At 44.6% G+C, this 18,737-nt stretch overlaps 1 protein-coding gene across 2 annotated transcripts in view; it reads left to right on the top strand.

Annotated features, from left to right (window-relative positions):
• NAP1L4 (nucleosome assembly protein 1 like 4) overlaps nucleotides 1-18,737 on the top strand; it is a 43,661-nt gene that overhangs the window by 19,726 nt on the left and 5,198 nt on the right. Inside the window, exons 7-13 of one of the 2 annotated variants that reach the window (XM_040328035.1) lie at nucleotides 1,642-1,713; nucleotides 4,287-4,426; nucleotides 6,158-6,303; nucleotides 8,060-8,079; nucleotides 10,545-10,664; nucleotides 16,058-16,087; nucleotides 16,201-16,254. In XM_040328035.1, coding sequence (XP_040183969.1) covers nucleotides 1,642-1,713; nucleotides 4,287-4,426; nucleotides 6,158-6,303; nucleotides 8,060-8,079; nucleotides 10,545-10,664; nucleotides 16,058-16,087; nucleotides 16,201-16,254 — 582 coding nt within the window. Of the gene's footprint in view, nucleotides 1-1,641; nucleotides 1,714-4,286; nucleotides 4,427-6,157; nucleotides 6,304-8,056; nucleotides 8,080-10,544; nucleotides 10,665-16,057; nucleotides 16,088-16,200; nucleotides 16,255-18,737 lie in introns of both variants that reach the window. The other variant, XM_040328034.1, reaches the window with a different exon arrangement.

Genomic DNA, 18,737 nt, shown 5'->3' with positions numbered 1-18,737 from the left:
TTCTTTCTTTCTTTCTTTCTTTCTTTCTTTCTTTCTTTCTTTCTTTCTTTCTTTCTTTCTTTCTTTCTTTCTTTCTTTCTTTCTTTCCCCCCCAAGACCAGGCCATTTTCTTTCGATGCTGCACTGCGTTACTTTAACTGACAATTGCGCAGTCAAAGCGGGGAATAAAATCTAGCACATCCCCACTGACAAGACACAGCTCTGCCTTTACATAGGGAAACCTCTGTTCTCGCTGATCATCCATTGGCCGGCACCTGCTGACTGGCTTGTGTTGTGTCTAGTCACAGCAGAAGTGGCACACGCATACCAAGTACGTGATCCAGCACAGGAGAGCCACTTTGCTGCCATATAATGTCGTTCTGTGGTCCGCAAGTGGTAAATTGGATATCCAACAAACTTTTATATAGGTGTGATTGTCAGGTGTCCACAAACCATTTTGGCCATGTAGTATTTCTGATTTAAAGTGGTTGTAAACCCCAAAAAATAAAACTCTGCAAGACAAAGGCATGATTAAATAGTATGCATAGCATACTAGCTCATTATGAATTGCCTTGGATCGAAGGCCCCGCAGCGGTCCTCTTGCCCCCTCCTCCGGTGGCGACAATCTCTCCCGGGGGTTACTTCCGGAGCGGTGATGACGTCACTCCCGAGAGTGGGAGCTGCCGGTAATGGCACATGGACTGAGGCAACGGCCATTGCTTCAGTTTGCCCCAGTGCCGATTGAAATCAGCACATGCAGGGAACATGGGGTTATCTCCTAAACCGTGGGTAGCTACAGGTAAGCCTTTAATATAGGCTTACCTGTAGCTTAACGTGGTTGTAAAGGGGTTACAACCACTTTAAAATACAACTACAAATGCTACTACAGTGTAAAATGAGAGTATTTACTTTAAAATTTGCTATTTAAAGATAAACTTCAGCCAGACTATTAATATGCAAATGAAATGTGTAATCCCTTTTACTTGGTAAATATTCAGTTCAGCTGTTCTAGTGATTTTGCTTTGCATACCCAGGTGGTGGGACGTTTTTTTCTTTGGTGCTGCAGTGTTACTGTGTCCCCTGACTGCCTATTGGATAATCCGGTGTCGGTGGTGCTGCTGTGAGAGAAGCTTTTCCTTTGTTTTCATTATCCATTAAGCTGCCTAAACACTGCCTGCTTTCAGCTCTCCGCACCCAAAATGTGTTACCCTGACGGAGTATATTTTAAAATCCATTTGGACCTTTTAAGCCTTTCTTGTCCAGGGTGGTGTGTGTGTGTGTGTGTGCGCGCGTGTTTTGCACATGTTTAACCACTTAAGCCCTGGACCTTTTAGGCAGCTAAATGCCCAGGCCAGGTTTTGCAATTCGGCACTGCGTCGCTTTAACAGACAATTGCTCCCTCAAAAAATTAAGTCAGCAGCTACAAATACTGTAGATACTGACTTTTAATATAAGGGACACTTGCCTGTCCAGGGATTCAGCAATGTCCTCACCCGAGCTGATTTTTTTTTTTCCAAGTGGCTTTGGGTCCAGGCACCTGGGAGAACTTTGGGTGAAGTTCCGCATTAATACATAAGTGGTGTGAAATGCATTTAATTTATCTCGGAGCTCAGCTTTCATTCAGTTGATTTGTCTCATTTATTTACTTTTTCTTTCTTATAGGAACACGATGAGCCAATATTAAAACATTTGCAGGATGTGAAAGTCAAATTTTCAGGGCCAGGACAGCCGATGGTGAGTAGCAGTGTATTGTGTACAAGGAGGACAGTTCTGTGCACAGCGCCTATGATGATGCACACAAAGTGAGACGTCCTTTTATGTTTCTTATATCGGGGGCAGAAGCCTATGAATTCAGATTATGCACGCTCACCCTAGCGTTCCTCATTATTTCGCTTTTTCTGTATTTACTTTACATGAGTGTAATGGTTGAGCGTGAGTCGTGGGTTTATCACCTGAAGTCTGACGGTGGGCGCCTGACCATGCATGCTCTGGGTCCCCACTCTTGAATGCACAGCTCAACAAATAACTAAATCCTATAGGTAAATTAGAATTGAACCTAATCATTTAAATCTCATAGGATTTAACATGTTAATATATTTTCTAAAGGATAAGTACACCTTTTGGAACAGGTTGCATGTTCCAGCTCCTGCCTTCTCTCCTCCTAATTCTCCCCCCCCCCCCCACCTGACTGCAGGCAGGGGATCTTCTCACCACAACTTGAATGGCGCCAAACTTCATTACCTAAAAATCTCCATAGGCTACAGTTTAAAAAAAATGTACAGGTTACCAATTTAGAGTTGGAGGTCTAGTGCTAGAATTATTGCTCTTTAACTTTCGCTGCAATACCTTTACTAGTGTAATTTTGAATGTTTACGTATGTGGGCGCAACCTACCTATGCGTTCGCTTCTGTGTGCGGGGGCGTTATTTAACACAAAAGGTATCTTTCCCTTTTTTAATTAACTTTTTTGATCACTTTTATTCTTACAAGAAATGTAAACCTCCCTTGTAATAGGAGTAGGGCATGACAGGTCCTCCTTTAGAGATATCTGGGGGTCTATATGTCTCTACATCAGGGGTCTCAAACTCAAATTACCTGAGGGCCACAAGACAAGTTTTCATATGCCATGGGGGGCCGCATGCAAACTTTCAAACTTCAAAAACAACAGTACTGGTGTCAGCGAACCAGAGGCGATTTAGTTCGCATGCGTCGCGCTATATAAATTCTTCATTCATTCATTCATTCAGCGAACACATTATTAACCCCCAGCACTGGTGTCAGCGAGCGCATTATTACCACCAGCACTGGTGTAAGTCAGGGTTTGACAAATTTGCTTGGAATCTAGGAGCCAGAAAACGCACCCCGTCCCGACGAGCTTGCGAACACATACGTGAGCAGCGCCCGCATATGTAAACGGTGTTCAAACCACACGTGAGGTATCGCCGCGATTGGTAGAGTGAGAGCAATAATTCTAGCTCCTCTGTAACTTAAAACATGCAACCTGTAGATTTTTTTTAAACGTCGCCTATGAAGATTTTAAAGGGTAAAAAAGTTTGTCGGCGTTCCACGAGCGGACGTAATTTTGAAGCGTGACATGTTGGGTATGAATTTACTCGGCGTAACATTATCTTTCATAATATTAAAAAAAATGGGGATAACTTTACTGTTGTCTTATTTTTTAATTAAAACAAAGTGTAATTTTTTCCCAAAAAAGTGCGCTTGTAAGAACGCTGCGCAAATACGGCGTAACAGAAAGTATTGCAACGATCGCCATTTTATTCTCTAGGGTGTTAGGATAAAAAATATATATAATGTTTGGGGGTTCTAATTAGAGGGAAGAAGATGGCAGTGAAAATTGTGAAAAATGACATTAGAATTGCTGTTTAACTTGTAATGCTTAACTTGTAATACCAACGTCCACCACCAGATGGCGCCAGCTCACATCTGGTGGTAACTTGTAATACCGACGGCTCACCACCAGATGGCGCCAGCTAAAAAACTTCCACCCTGCCTGCGGGCCATTTATAACTGTTGCGGCCCGCGGGTACTTTGAGACCACTGCTCTACATCTATGGCCTGCTGGAAAGCCTGAGATCAAAAAATCGACCAAGCTTTCTGAAGGGGGGGGGGACTGCAGTGTTTACATATGTCGGCTTTAAATGACATCGCTTCCCGGCCTCCAAGGGTTCGTTCTCCCGGCTCGCCCGTTCGCAGGGCTGAGACCGGAGAAGCACCGGGGAAGGCGCCTGTAAAAGTATTCAAGCAGTGAAACGGCCACTAAGATTGTTTTTTGTAACTGTGCAGGGAATTGCTGGCTGAAAAGAATAACTGCATGAAGCTGCAGGCATCATTCAGATATCACCGCTTCAAATTCCGACGTCGTATGACAACTACCCGGGAAAAAAAGGGGGAGGGGGGGAAAGAACGGCGCAGCCTTGTGAGTTCTCCACTCACATGGCTACGTCCTAACTGCTATGAAGGGAGTTGGGTAAGCAGGTGTAGAATGAATTGAAAGTTGTTTTTGCAAAATAAATATATTAATGCTATACATGGGGAGCTGGAATTTTTGAAAATAAAGTGAACAAAGATGTACTTGGCATTTAATTCTTAGATCACTTTGATCAAAGATGGCTCCAGGCAAGCCTGTACAGTTCTAATTATTTAAGCTGGAGTGTTCAGATTCTTGCATAAGCCCAGCTGTGACTGGTTCTCTTTAATTGCACTATACATTACTTTTCCCATGTAGCTGCACTAATGATGATGCTGTGAGGAATTCATTACCATTAACCTCAGCTTCCGTTATTTCAGTCTTTCACATTAGAGTTCCACTTTGAGCCCAACGAGTATTTCGCTAATTCGATCCTGACGAAAACCTACAAAATGAAATCTGAGCCGGACTCTACTGACCCGTTCTCCTTCGAGGGACCTGAAATCGTAGACTGTGAAGGGTAAGGCTGTTTGTATTTGTGCGTCCCGCGGGGGTGTATTGTGTTCCATTCTTAAAGCGCAGTTTTAAAAAAGGACACTTCCTACTACAACCTCCCCTAGCTAATCACAAATTCTTAATAAAAAAAAAACTCAGATTTCTTGACTGAAATGGCACAATTGTGATGGAATGTGTTCAGTTTTTCCAATATTTGCATAGTTGGAAGGTTGTTATGTCTGCCTGGCTTCCCAGTGACATGGACTCCATCAATCGGCTGACGGCAGTCCATCACAAAACCCTACCTGCTGTCTTTAATTGGGTATTGGCGGCAGGAGATTGAAGTAGTGCCCCAATCATGTGATAGGCTGTCATAGTATAGTGGTCACATGATTGGGATTCCGTCCCACTGGTTCTCAATTTGCAAACAGTTACCAGGAGTCAGCATGCTGTGTGTGTGTTCCCAGCACAGAACCGTCGAACGCTTTTAACGGTGGCTGGGGGTTAGAGGAGATTTTCGCCTCCCACCCCCACTTACTGGTTATTGTCTGCGCAGTTCAGATACTCACCCACCCCACATTGTCCCGCTGACATCCTTCTGTCAACAGACGCCACTCGGTCCAATGCCGCCATCTTGCTTGGTGACATTGTTGAGAGGCGGCCCGCCAGCTGTTCCTGGTTCAGCTGGCCGGAGCCTCACGATGATGCACCGCTAGGCCAGCCCCTTTCTAATTACTTACTGAATGACAAACTATGGCATCCTGGGATGTGACTTGCATATGCCAGGAGGCCCAACGAGCACTATGCATGTCATGTCTCGTCTATATTCCCATCACACACTTTCCTGGATTATGGGCTCATCTGTAGCGGGTGCTGTATTACCAGCTGAAAAATTGTGTGGGGGGAAAAAAGCCATGGCAATTGTTTTGATACACAGATTTATCAAACCAAAGGTCCAGTTCAGATCTACTTTGAAGGGGTTGTAAAGGTACAATTTTTTTTTTTTTTCCCCCTAAATATCTTCCTTTACCTCAGTGCAGTCCTCCTTCACTTACCTCATCCTTCCATTTTGCTTTTAAATGTCCTTATTTCTTCTGAGAAATCCTCACTTCCTGTTCTTCTGTCTATAACTCCACACAGTAATGCAAGGCTTTCTCCCTGGTGTGGAGTGTCGTGCTCGCCCCCTCCCTTGGACTACGGGAGAGTCAGGACGCCCACTAACACACAGCTCCTTTCTCTATCTGCAACGTAGAGAGCGTCCTGACTCTCCTGTTGTCCAAGGGAGAGGGTGAGCACGACACGCCACACCAGGGAGAAAGCCTTGCATTACTGTGGTGAGTTACAGACAGAAGAACAGGAAGTGAGGATTTCTCAGAAGAAATAAGGACATTTAAAAGCAAAATGGAAGGATGAGGTAAGTGAAGGAGGACTGCACTGAGGTAAAGGAAGCTATTTAGGGAAAAAAAGTGTACCTTTTTTATAGGTATGACGTACAGGGCTGTTTTGTGTCATACAATGGTAATGTCTCACACCATACAGACCACGTAGAATGTACGTGTTGAAACTTGTAGGATCAGACAATTAAAAAAAAAAAAATTATGAGTTTGCAAGTTCTTGAAATGCTCCGCAGCGCCCATAGATCTTGCTGTAAGGACCGCTAGATTCTGCATGTCTGACCACCTTTTAAAGTCTATGGACAGCCCTTCCCATCACCTTTTTTACTGAAAGTTTGTTTTATGTTCTTCTTTTAAAACAGATGCACCATCGACTGGAAAAAGGGCAAAAATATCACAGTTAAAACAATAAAGAAGAAACAGAAGCACAAGGGACGAGGCACTGTGCGGACCATAACGAAACAAGTACCCAACGAGTCCTTCTTTAACTTCTTCAGCCCGATCAAAGGTGAATTTTTGCTCTGTTGGGCATCTGGTGGTATAATTTTTTTTTGAGGATGGGGCGGCAAACAGTCGGGCCACAGGCACCACCTCTGGTAGGACACCAGCCCTGCACTTGCCCCATCTAGGTCGTGGGCAGCGCTTCCTGCAAGTGGCGTCTCCTGGTGCTTCACCTGCATCTCCTCCCTCCTCCTCGGCGGGCCAATAGATCGCTTCTCCTCTCGGCCAATCGGCTGACGGTGTCTCGGGACCTGCTTTTTGATTGGCCAGGAGGAGAAGCAGAAAGACATTGGCGAATCTTAATTTGCTAATGTCACACAAGTGCCTCTGGCTCTAATCGCGTGCTTCTAAATAAAAAAAAAAAACACCCTAAATGCATATCTGAGCCGGGGTTAGGGTTTCCCCTTGAAGAATTTTCGTGCTTTAACCACTTGCCCACCGGGTTAATTCTGGCACTTCTCTCCTTCATGTGAAAATCACAATTTTTTTGCTAGAAAATTAATCAGAACCCCCAAACATTATATATTTTTTTTTTTTTAGCAGACATCCTAGGGAATAAAATGGCAGTCATTGCAATACTTTTTGTCACACCGTATTTGCGCAGCGGTCTTACAAGCGCACTTTTTTTGGATAAAAATCACTTTTTTGAATTAAAAAATAAGACAACAATACATTTTGCCCAATTTTTTTATATATTGTGAAAGATAATGTTACGCCGAGTAAAATGATACCCAACATGTCACGCCTAAAAATTGCGCCCGCTCGTGGCATGGCGTCAAACTTTTACCCTTAAAAATCTCGATAGGCGACGTTTAAAAAATTCTACAGGTTGCATTTTTTGAGTTGCAGAGTAGGTCTAGGGCTAGAATTATTGCTCTCACTCTAACGATCGCGGCAATACCTCACTTGTGTGGTTTGAATACCGTTTTCATATGCGGGCGCTACTCGCGTATGCTTCTGCGCGCGAGCTCGTCGGGACGGGGCGCTTTAAAAAATTTTTTTTGGGTTTTCTTATTTCTTTTTATTTATTTTTATAATTTTTTACACTGAAATAAAAAAAAAAAAAAAATTGATCACTTTTATTCCTATTACAAGGAATGTAAACATCCCTTGTAATAGAAAAAAGCATGACCGGTCCTCTTAAATATGAGATCTGGGGTCAAAAAGACCTCAGATCTCATAATTAGACTTAAATGCAAAAAAATAAATAAAAAAAAAGTCATTTTTTCAAATGACAAAAAAAAAAAATGTTTCTTTAAGAGGCTGGGCGGGACTGACGTTTTGACGTCACTTCCGCCCAGCAGAGCTATGAGGACGGGTGAAGGAGATTTTTCCTTCACTAGCAACCCCGCACAGCTGCCGAACAGTCCCGATCCCCTCCGCTGCTACCGACGGCTCCGGTAAGCGGCGGAGAGGGGGGGGGCCCCTCTCCCGCCACCGATAACGGCGAATCCGCCGCGGAGACCGCCGTTATCGTGTACACCACCGCCCCCTGAAAAGATGAATATCTCGGTTGTGGCAGCAGCTGCTGCCGTTATCGAGATATTCAACTTTAAAAAGAGGACGTCTTTTTGACATGGGGCGGTGGTCAAGTGGTTAAAAAACAAAACAAAAAACAGTAAAGTTAGCCCAATTTTTTTTGCATAATGTTGAAGTTTCCACAGCTTTGCCCTGATTACTCTTCACTGTTTCTGTTCCACAGATTAAGTTTCCTTGAATGATCGATTTGTATTTTTCTTTTTTTTTTTTTTTCTCCACAGCAGCCAGTGAAGGAGAGGAAATGGTGAGTAAATGACCTGCAATGTAGTTCTGTTGTATTTCACACACCGGGAATGACATCAAGTCCCTAAACCTTGTTGGCTAATGGAATCCATGTTGTCAAATCCACTTGATGCGTGTGTGTGTGTGTGTGTGTGTGTATATATATATATATATATATATATATATATATATATATATATATATATATATATATATATATATATATATATATATATATATATATATATATATATATATATATATATATTAGTGCTGTCAGTTAAACGCGTTATTAACGGCGTTAACACAAACCCATGTTAACGCCGTCAATTTTTTTATCGCGCGATTAACGAGGCGGCGTTCGGGGGTTATACAGGGATGATGCCTGCAGCCGCAGGCATCATCCCGGTACCGTTGTTTAGAGCGGGCTATCCAAACATAACAACCGATGCGGCTAAAAGCCGCTCGGTTGTTATGCAGGAGGGGACATCCCCCCCTCCCGCCGCCTTTCGCCGCTCTGACCGGGCCTCCCGTCCTACCGGGAGACCCGATCCTCCATCCGGCGCCTTCTGTGTCCAGGCGGAGACTGACACTAAGCCGTAAATGGCTTTGATCCAGTCTCCGCATTGAAACCACAGAAGCGGCGTCATGACGTCACTTCCGGGTTTCTTGGCTGCCAATGGCGCCGGATTTAAAAAAGTACACCGTATTCAGAATCGCAGTTTTCGGCGATCTGAATACTTTGAAGTGCAAAGGAGGGATCGGGGGTCTTTTAGACCCCCGATCCCTCCATAAAGAGTACCTGTCACCACCTATTGCTGTCACAAGGGATGTTTTACATTCCTTGTGACAGCAATAAAAGTGATCAAAATGTAAAAAAAATAAAAAAACACAATTTAATATTATAAAAAAAAAAAAAAATAAGAAAACAAAAAAAAAAAAATGTTTTAAAGGGTGAACCTCCTTAATCGCGCGATTAATCGTGAGTTAACTATGACATTAATGCGATTAATCGCGATTAGAAATTTTAATCGCTTGACAGCACTAATATATATATTTATAATATAATATAATATTATATATTTTTTTTTTTTTTTTTTTTTTTACTTGTAAGCAACACGTGTCAGAAAAGATTTAGTATTTAAATGGTTAAAATTAGATCTACACACTTTAAAAAGTAGAAACATTGTATCTTTTCTCACACTTGGCATGCTGCCCAGAGACCAGTCACTCCACAGGAAACTCCTGCCAACTTGCATTGACTTCTAGGATACAGAAGTTATTTGCAAGTCACTCTGAAGTAAATCTGCTTTGTGTTTTTCAGTACTGCCGATTAATTTAAAATCGGCCGATATATCGGTCGACCTCTAGTGAAGAGCAGCAGTGATAATTGAGTGAAGTGCCTTCATGTAACATTTTTGCCGGAGAGCTATTTCCGCTTTAAGAGTTGAAGTAGGCGACTTTGCGACTTTATATCATCAGCTAGTAGATGGTATGTGTGGTAGCTGAAATTCAAACCCTCCATGCCCTTGACTTTGCTGAACTATAGTTCTATGATGTTGCAAAGTCACCCTGCTCTACACATGCTCAGTTGCTCTCCATTTTTGGGCACTGCCGAATTTGTAAAGGCTGATCTTCTGATAGTCAAGCGGAATTAAACCCTCCAAACCTTTTACAGACAAGGATACGGCTCCTGTTTGATCTGCAGCTGCCATGGTGCTGCACATGCCATCGGTTAGGACACCAGCCTTTTGATGGTTTTACAGTTTGGTTGAGGAAACAAGCAAATGTGACAATTGGCAATCTGGGCATTTCAGAAATGTAACTTTTAAATCGATCGGTTTAGTTCTGCTTTATGATTTACTTCTGCTCAGGGGCTCTGGGCTTCAGCAAAATGGCAGCCTCCAGCAAGAAGAAACTGGAGCGATGCTGGAGGCAATTTACAGCGCACGCTAATTTTTTGTAACCTAATTATTAATGTTTGTTGCTAAAGAACATTATTTTTTATCAAGTTGATTATGGGTAAAGTTCTGCTTTTAACCGTCTGCCTCTGGGGTGGACGTGGTGATGTTGCTGCATAGATCAGGGATAAGCAATTAGCGGACCTCCAGCTGTTGCAGAACTACAAGTCCCATGAGACATAGCAAGATTCTGACAGCCACAAGCCTGACACCCAGAGGCATGATGGGACTTGTAGTTTTGCAACATCTGGAGGTCCGCTGATTGCATATCCCTGGCATAGATGAATGGGGAGACCCACATTGGAGGGCTGACAACGCAGCAAACTTACTGCATACCATTGTCGGCCTTCCTACAGAAAAGGGGATAACTGCAACATTGGAAGGATCAATAGATAAATTATTGGAAACGATGGAATTGATAATAACCAGTTTTGTATTATGAAAGCCTGATCTTTATTTCTGTACATTTTGCCCGGAGTTTCACTTTATTAAGCCATTGTGTGTTTTTTTTTTTCTCACTTTGCAGGATGAAGAGATGGAAAACTCTCTAGCGGCTGATTTTGAGCTTGGTCACTTTTTCCGGGAAAGAATAGTCCCCCGAGCTGTTCTTTATTTTACCGGAGAAGCAATTGAGGATGAAGAAAGTGTATGTTATATGAAGTATTCATTATCTTAGTCGCTTTACATTCGTATGGCAGAAAATAAATTTACAGTTAGTTGGTAATTGGCCTTATGGTGACAGTTTTTTTTTTAATGTCCGCAGAGAAAAAAAAAACTAAAAACATTTGGACCCCTTTCACGCTAGGGTGCTAAAAATAGCGACTGAAAAGTTCCTCTCAAGCCTTAGAGCCGGTTCACACTGGGGCGACTTGCGATCCGACTTCATGTCGCCTCAAGTCGTCCCAAGTCGCGCTGTAGAGAAAAACAATGGAAGTGAATGGGAGCGGTGTTAATACACACGACTCAAGGCGATCCGACTTCAGAAAAGGTTCCTGTACTACTTCAATCCGACTTGTAGGCGATTTGTACCCATTGATTTCAATGGAAGTCGCCTCAGAAGTCGGATCACTGTCTTATCTGAAGCTACTTTCCAGGAAGATAACATACATTTCTCAGGCTAATCTCTCCTAACCCCCTCCCTCTCCCAGAGCTGATTGTTGTTTGATTGGCCACTAGAAAGTCTCCTGTCCTGGAGACGACTTCAAGTTGTGTTGTAAATCGCCCCAGATCGCCCTGTGGTTCATGTTCAAGTCGTGTCGGAGTCGCCTCTGAAAGTCGTGCTGGAAGTCGTGTCGCCCTAGTGTGAACCGGCTCTCAGTGTTTTCATACTGGGGCGGTGCGCTAGCAGGACTGGCAAAAAGTCCTGCAAGCAACATCTTTGGGGCGGTGTGTACACCGCTCCCGCACCACCCCTGGCCATTGAAATGAATGGGCCGTGCGGCAACACGGGCGCTATTAACCCTTTCTTTGGCCACTAGCGGGGGTTAAAAGCACCCTGCTAGCAGCCCAGGGCTCAAGTCCTGCGGGAACGCGTGGGAACGGAGTTCCTGTACTTTTTTCACAGCAGGAACGCAGTTCCCTTTGCAGGACGAGAGCAGCCGAGCCGCCCGAGCCTAGCCTTCACTAAGTGGCGATGCCCAGCTCGAGTCACTGTCAGGGGAACCTTAGTAATCCTTTGTTACTGGCCGATTCTTTGGGTAGTGTGCGGGTATTCCGTCACTTCCTCCATGCCGCAATGTCACCTGGGAGCTTTTGTCATTGTTCCCAGGAGACATTGCGGAGGACTGCCGAAAATAACTTTTCTTTCTAAATCTCGCGATAACTCGCGGCAGACCTCCGCAATGTCTCCTGGGAACAATGACAAAAGCTCCCAGGAGACATTGCGGCATCGAGGAAGTGACGGAATACCTGATGAATCCATATACAGGAAGCGGCCAGTAACATAAAGGATTACTAAGTACAGTGGATCGAAAAGAAAAAAAATGCGGTTTACTAATTATGCATATGAGCGTATCATTTTTATTTTTTTTGGTGGGGGGAGTGGATCTTGGGTGGGAGCTCCCACACTTTTTTCCCCAGGACTTGACCCCTGTAGCAGCCGTATAGCGCCGCTATAACGCCTGCATCGCCCCAGGGGTCTTGCATCTAACCCATAGACATGCAAGCCCTAGGTGCAGTATTGACTGGAACCAAGGTAACCTGCCAGTGGGTGATGTCGGCAGGAGCGCTTTGTGCAGTGTCACGGTGGTGCAAGAATTCATCAGTGGCCGGATCGCTTTGGAGGACACAGCTGGGAGGGAAAATGCTGAAGTACTTGCGTGTGTCCTTCCTTTGCTGGCTGGAGGAGCTCAGCGGTGCTCTTGTTGGTGACTCGGGTTTTGCAGCATTTTCAGCAGTGAGGGAGAAATTCATTGCTGCCGAGAAAATGACTCCTACAAAGTAAGTAGGTGTCCTTCTTATACAGTGGAACCTCGGATTGCGAGTAACGAGGGTTTCGCAATACGAGCGCTGTATTTTAAAAAAAATCCTGACTCGGTTTGCGTGTGTTGTCTCGCAGGATTCAAGCCACAGCGGTGTGCAGTACCATGTTTGGCCTGAGATGGGGGTGGCGCCAGAGCCAAGGCTTTCCGAGATTTTCCGGAGTTCAGCTGAGCTGTCCTCGGGCCTTTCCGAGTGTTTCCAAGGCTCTCCAGGGCCCCCCACCTCTGGCCACATGCGGTATTGCATGCCATTGAAGTCAATGCAGGACCAAATTTTCTTTTCCCTTGACTTCTATGGGGAAACTCGCTTTGATATGCGAATACTTTGGATTACAAGCATTCTCCTGGAATGGATTATGCTCATAATTCAAGGTTCCACTGTATTTCCACTGTATTTCCTACGTGATTCTAAAGGCAGAAGTTCTCTGTATTAACCACTTAAGACCCGGACCAAAATGCAGCTAAAGGACCTTGCCCCTTTTTGCAATTCGGCACTGCGTCGCTTTAACTGACAATTGCGCAGTCGTGCGACGTGGCTCCCAAACAAAATTGGCGTTCTTTTTTCCCCACAAATAGAGCTTTCTTTTGGTGGTATTTGATCACCTCTGCGGTTTTTTATTTTTTGCGCTATAAAAAATATAGAGCGACAATTTTGTAAAAAATGCAATATTTTTAACTTTTTGCTATAATAAATATCCCCCAAAAAAGATATAAAAAAAAAAAATGTCCTCAGTTTAGGCCGATATGTATTCTTCTACATATTTTTGGTAAAGAAAAAATTGCAATAAGCATTTTATCGGTTGGTTTGCGCAAAATTTATAGCGTTTACAAAATAAAGGATAGTTTTATTTTTTTTTTATTTTTTTTACTACAAATAGCGGCGATCAGCGTGTGTGGGTTTTTTTTTTTTTTTTTTTTTTTTTTGTCATGTGACGGTATTTTTTTACACACTTTTTTATTCTTTTTTTTTTTTTTACTACAAATAACGGCGATCAGCGTGTGTGTGGTTTTTTTTTTTTTTTTTTTTTTTGTGACTGCGACATTATGGCGGACACTTCGGACAATTTTGACACATTTTTGGGACCATTGTCATTTTCGCAGCAAAAAATGCATTTAAAGCGGGGGCTCACCCCCAAAAAAATTTTTTTAACATTACATTCAGCCGAGTTGTCAGAATGACAATCGGCTGTTTTTTTAATTTTATTGCCGTACATACCGTATTTTCACCGCCGCTTCGCTATGTAATCTGGGCGTTCCTTATTGATTGACATTCTTCCGACCGGCGCATACAGCGCGTCACGAATTGCCGAAAGAAGCCGGACTGAGTCGGCTCTATACAGCGCCTGCGCACCGATGTTCGGCTTCTTTCGGCAACTCGTGACGCGCTGTATGCGCCGGTCGGAAGATTGTCAATCAATTCGGAACGCCCAGTGCCGCAGATTACACACCCGGAAGCGGCGGTGAAAATAAATATTTTATGTACGGCAATAAAATTAAAAAAACTGCCGATTGTCATTCTGACAACTCGGCTGAATGTAATGTTAAAACATTTTTGTTGTCGTTAAACCTCTGCTTTTAAAATGCATTGTTTACTGTGGAAATGACAGTTGCAGTTTGGGAGTTAACCACAAGGGGGCGCTGAAGGAGTTGTTTCACCTAATGTGTGTTTACAACTGTAGGGGGGTGTGGCTGTAGGAGTGACGTCATCGATTGTGTCCCCCTATAAAAGGGGACACACGATCGATGCAGCCGCCACAGTGAAGAACGGGGAAGCCGCGTTTACACGCGGCTCTCCCCGTTCTTCAGCTCTGGGGACCGATCACGGGACCCCAGCGGCAATCGGGTCCTGGAGCTTCGGACCGGGTCGTGGCAGCGCGCCCGTGACCCACGGCTGGGTACATGTACAGGGCGTACCTATACGTACATGTGCCCAGCCGTGCCATTCTGCTGATGTATGTGTGCAGGAGGCGGTCCTTAAGTGGTTAATGGATAAGTTCACCATTCGTAATATGTTACACTCGTTTTCAGGGTGTAACATGTTCCCGAATGGACTGGCCCCTCACCACTCTGACAGCTAGCGGGGACCTTCTCCCCAATCCCCCCTGCCCCACTAGCTGTCGCAAAAAAAAGTGGCCGAGCGGGGCTCCGCCCACCCAGCCGCCCTTACTAATTCAGTGTCCTGAAAATGACAAGGTACAGCATCCTGTGTGGCTGTCGGCTTGTAGTTTTCAATGATCTATCACAACGCTGTGGAGCACCGAGGTAGTTCTATCTCCCTGCCTGTCAGATTGTGTCTGCTTTCTCATACAGGATATACACCGGCAGGTCTGCTGATCACTGGTCCAATAAATAAATGCACAATTTTTTTATATATTTTATTTATTAATATAATCTATTTTTTTCCTGCAAAAAAAGTGAACTTATCCTTTTTAAGGTAAACCTTCTGCATGTAGCTGCCCCCCCTTATACTTGCCTGAGCCCGATCTCGGTCCAGCACTGTGCATGAGAACAGCAGCAGCTCTCTCCTCATTGGCTCCTGCTGCTGTCATTCACGGCCAATGAGGACATAGCGGGTGGTGTGGCAGGGCTGTGCCATGCTCTGTGTCAATGGACACACAGACCACTCCTGCAGAAGTGCCCCCATAGCTAGTGGTTTGTTATGGGGGCACTTGGCAGGGGGAAGGAGCTGGGAACACCAGCGGGGGAAGGAAGGATTGGGGCTGCTCTGTGTGAAAACCGTTGCACAGAGCAGGTAAGTATAACATGTTTTATGTTCTCGTTCAATATTTTTATGTAAAGGAATAGAAAATGTATAAAGGAGATGCAAAACCTAACGATCTCCGATAAGGCTCGCCCAGTGCAAATTTTGAACAGGTTAACATATAAAAAAAAACATGCATATAAATATTGCATTCCATGGGTTATGCTAAGGCCTCATGCACACTGGACGTTTTTACAGCTGCTGTTTTTGGCTGTAGACATTTTTTTTTTTTTTTATACAGTCATTAAACTCTCCATGTTATCCTATGTGTCCCTGCACACATGGGCTGTTATCAGCAGTTTTGAGCAGTAAAGAAAAAAAAAACTAGTGGGTTCTGAGAGACGTTTTTGGTGACATCGCGGGCGCGATGGACAGGTAAGTGTCCATTTTATTAAGTCAGCAGCTGCAGTGTTTGTAGCTGCTGGCTTTTAATATATTTTATTTGATTTTATTTTTTTTGCGGGACCTCCGCTTTAAGGAAAAAATTTTTTTTAATTTCCAATCACTTTTTTGACAAATGATGGCCTGACCTACTGAAAACTCTAGTTGATCAGTTGATCCCTTATTAGAGGTCAGTGTAGATGTCATCCCTTACATTGGCAGTTGGTGTCGCTGTACCCCCTTTGCATTGTTGGGGTAGTAGGCAATCTGCCACTGTTATCTTATTAAGGACCCCCTAGCACCTTCTGCAATCTCTGAATTCCTTGGAACCCTGGTTGAGAGGCTGATGTAGACACTGGTGGGATGTGTTATGTGTGGTGTAACCCTGTATTGACTGATCCTATCTTTTTATTTCAGTTTGAAGAGGGTGAAGAAGGAGAGGAGGAGGTGAGTAGCTTTATATATGGGAGATAATTGGACCCCCCCCCCATTTGTCATGTTTACCCCTGTATCTCTGTTCATGGTTAATGTTCAAACAAACCTTTTTTCCTGTTGTGTAGGAGATGGAAGGAGAAGAGGAGTGTGAGGAGGAAGATGACGATGAGCCAGGAAAGGTATTTATTTATTCTATTTTTTTCAAGAACAAGTTTTTTAAGCCCTCATTTAAGTTGAGGGTTTTAAAAAGGGCATTTTTAGGTAGTCAGGTTTTTCTCATGTGTTGCATCTTCCATTGCTTCTGCCTAGTTTAAAACCGAACTGAGCTGCCGCAGGTCGTGGGAGCAGTTGTTGTCGTCATGCACCCAATGTGAACAACCTACTTGCACATTTATATCAAGCTTGCCTCCTAGTTTTCCCTCATCCATTGACGTGAGGTCCACCCTCCTCACCCCCCCCCCCCATTTCTCCTCTTACTTTTTCCTGTTGTCTCTGGAGCAGCATCTTCTCTTTGAAGATTGGGTGGCCACAGATGGTGTTATCCCTGTGATTGAGTGCTGCAGTTGCATTGTCCAGGCACTCTGTTTTGAAGCATTTTTTTGGCAACGAGGAAGCTGCCAAAACGGTTTTATAGCTGCTGTGGGTGTGAGCTGCACTGTGCATGCACTGCAGACTGTGTACCATTTTGGGGGGGAAAGCATTTTCCCCAGGTAAAGTGCATTTATTTTTTTCTAGAGTATTGCACCCCTTTTAGATCACAGGTGCAGTGTTCAGCTTCTGAAGACTTGGACCCCTTTCACACTGGAGGCATTTTAGCGCTAAAATTACTCCTTTTAAAGCGACTTAAAAACGTATCTCAATGCTCCCCAGTGTGAAAGCTTTCACTCAGGGGCGCTGCGCTGGCAGGGCGTTAAAGTCCTGCAAGCAGCATCTTTGGGGTGCTTTAGGAGTGGTGTGTATACACCGCTCCTAAAGCACCCCTGCCCATTGAAATGAATGGGCAGCGGTACTGTTGTATCCTCTGTGTTGTGAGGGACACAAGACTCTGGTCTGGAACAATGGATGTTTATTCAGTACAGGCTGTACACTGGAACATGCATCTCAGGACATTACATATCTCTGCTTTCTACATGTGCTCTCTCTAAGATGGCTACTATGCCCCTTGACCCTTGACATCACTGCTGGGTGGAGCCAGCCTTAAAGTGCCAGTACATGTGGAACACTTCAGGTATAACAGGTACTTTGCAGGCGCTTTTTAACCCTTTTATTCAGCCGAAAAGCACCTCCTAAAGCTGAGGTTCACCCAAATAACAAGTATCTAACATTACATTCAGTATACCTCAAACATGTACAGTATGCCGTGTTTTTTGGGGTTGTACATACGGTATTATCTGTATTTTCCTCCTGGCTTCCGGGTACTCGCTCCCGAGGGACTGGGCGTTCCTGTGCAGTGCCGCAATGTCATCTGGGACTTCGCCCATATGATTGACGTGCCTGAGAAAAAACTCCCACCGGCGGATAAGGCGTGTCATGACTTTCCGAAAGTAGCCGAACCGCAAGTCGGCTCTATACGGCGCCTGCGCACAGACTAGGAGCTGTGTAGAGCTGACTGCGCAGGCGCCGTATAGAGCCAACTCGCAGGTTCGGCTACTTTCGGAAAGTCGTTATGCGCCGGTGGGAGTTTTTCTCAGGCACGTCAATCATATGGGCGGAGTCCCAGATGACATTGCGGCACTGCACAGGAACGCCCAGTCCCGCGGGAGCTAGTACCCGGAAGCCAGGAGGAAAAGACCGATAATTCCGTATGTACACTCCCCCAAAAAACACCGGCATACTGTACATCAGGGATATGCAATTAGCGGACCTCCAGCTGTTGCAGAACTACAAGTCCCATGAGGCATAGCAAGACTCTGACAGCCACAAGCATGACACCCAGAGGCATGATGGGACTTGTAGTTTTGCAACAGCTGGAGGTCCACTAATTGCATACCCCTGCTGTACATGTTTGAGGTATACTGAATGTAATGTTGGATACTTGTGTTTTGGGTGAACCTCCGCTTAAATATGGTGGTAAAGCGCTGCTAAAACTAGCGGCGCTTTACCGCTAACGTGGCAAGTGTAAAAAGGCTATTCGGATAGCTGCCTGCCCGTACCTCGTTACCCGAGGGCAGGAAGATCAGAAGGACTACGAGGATCTCGCCAGCGCTCTCGAAGCACATTTAAAACTACAAGCTGTCATCTGTAAAGGCTGATGGTACTTGTAGGCATTTATTCACAGGAAACGTTGAATGAATAATGCGGCGCTGTGGGCTGAGCCCCGCCTAGCGGCGCTGTTTTCAAATGGGGACAACGGGTGTGGGGGAGAGGATCCCCAGCCCTCTTGTCACAGGGGGCTTGGGATCCTCTGGTTGGTTCCACTGGCAGTTCTCATCCTCCAACCCCTTTGTTTTTCACCTGGTAATCCTGCCAGTAGCACACTTCCTGTCCTGGGGTGACAACACTCGCTCACTGTATCTGTGGAGGAGCCATGTTGTCACTTTGTGCTTCACTTCTAATTTGAACTACAAACCCCTGCTCCCCTCCTCATCTCATTACATAGGGAGGTATTAATTTGTAGTTTACACAAGATAGCTGATAACATTGCTTAAAAATCAAATTTTGG

The sequence above is a fragment of the Rana temporaria genome, chromosome 11, assembly GCF_905171775.1.
Source record: "Rana temporaria chromosome 11, aRanTem1.1, whole genome shotgun sequence".
Taxonomy (NCBI): Eukaryota; Metazoa; Chordata; class Amphibia; order Anura; family Ranidae; genus Rana; species Rana temporaria.
This window is presented reverse-complemented; position numbering and strand designations above follow the sequence as displayed.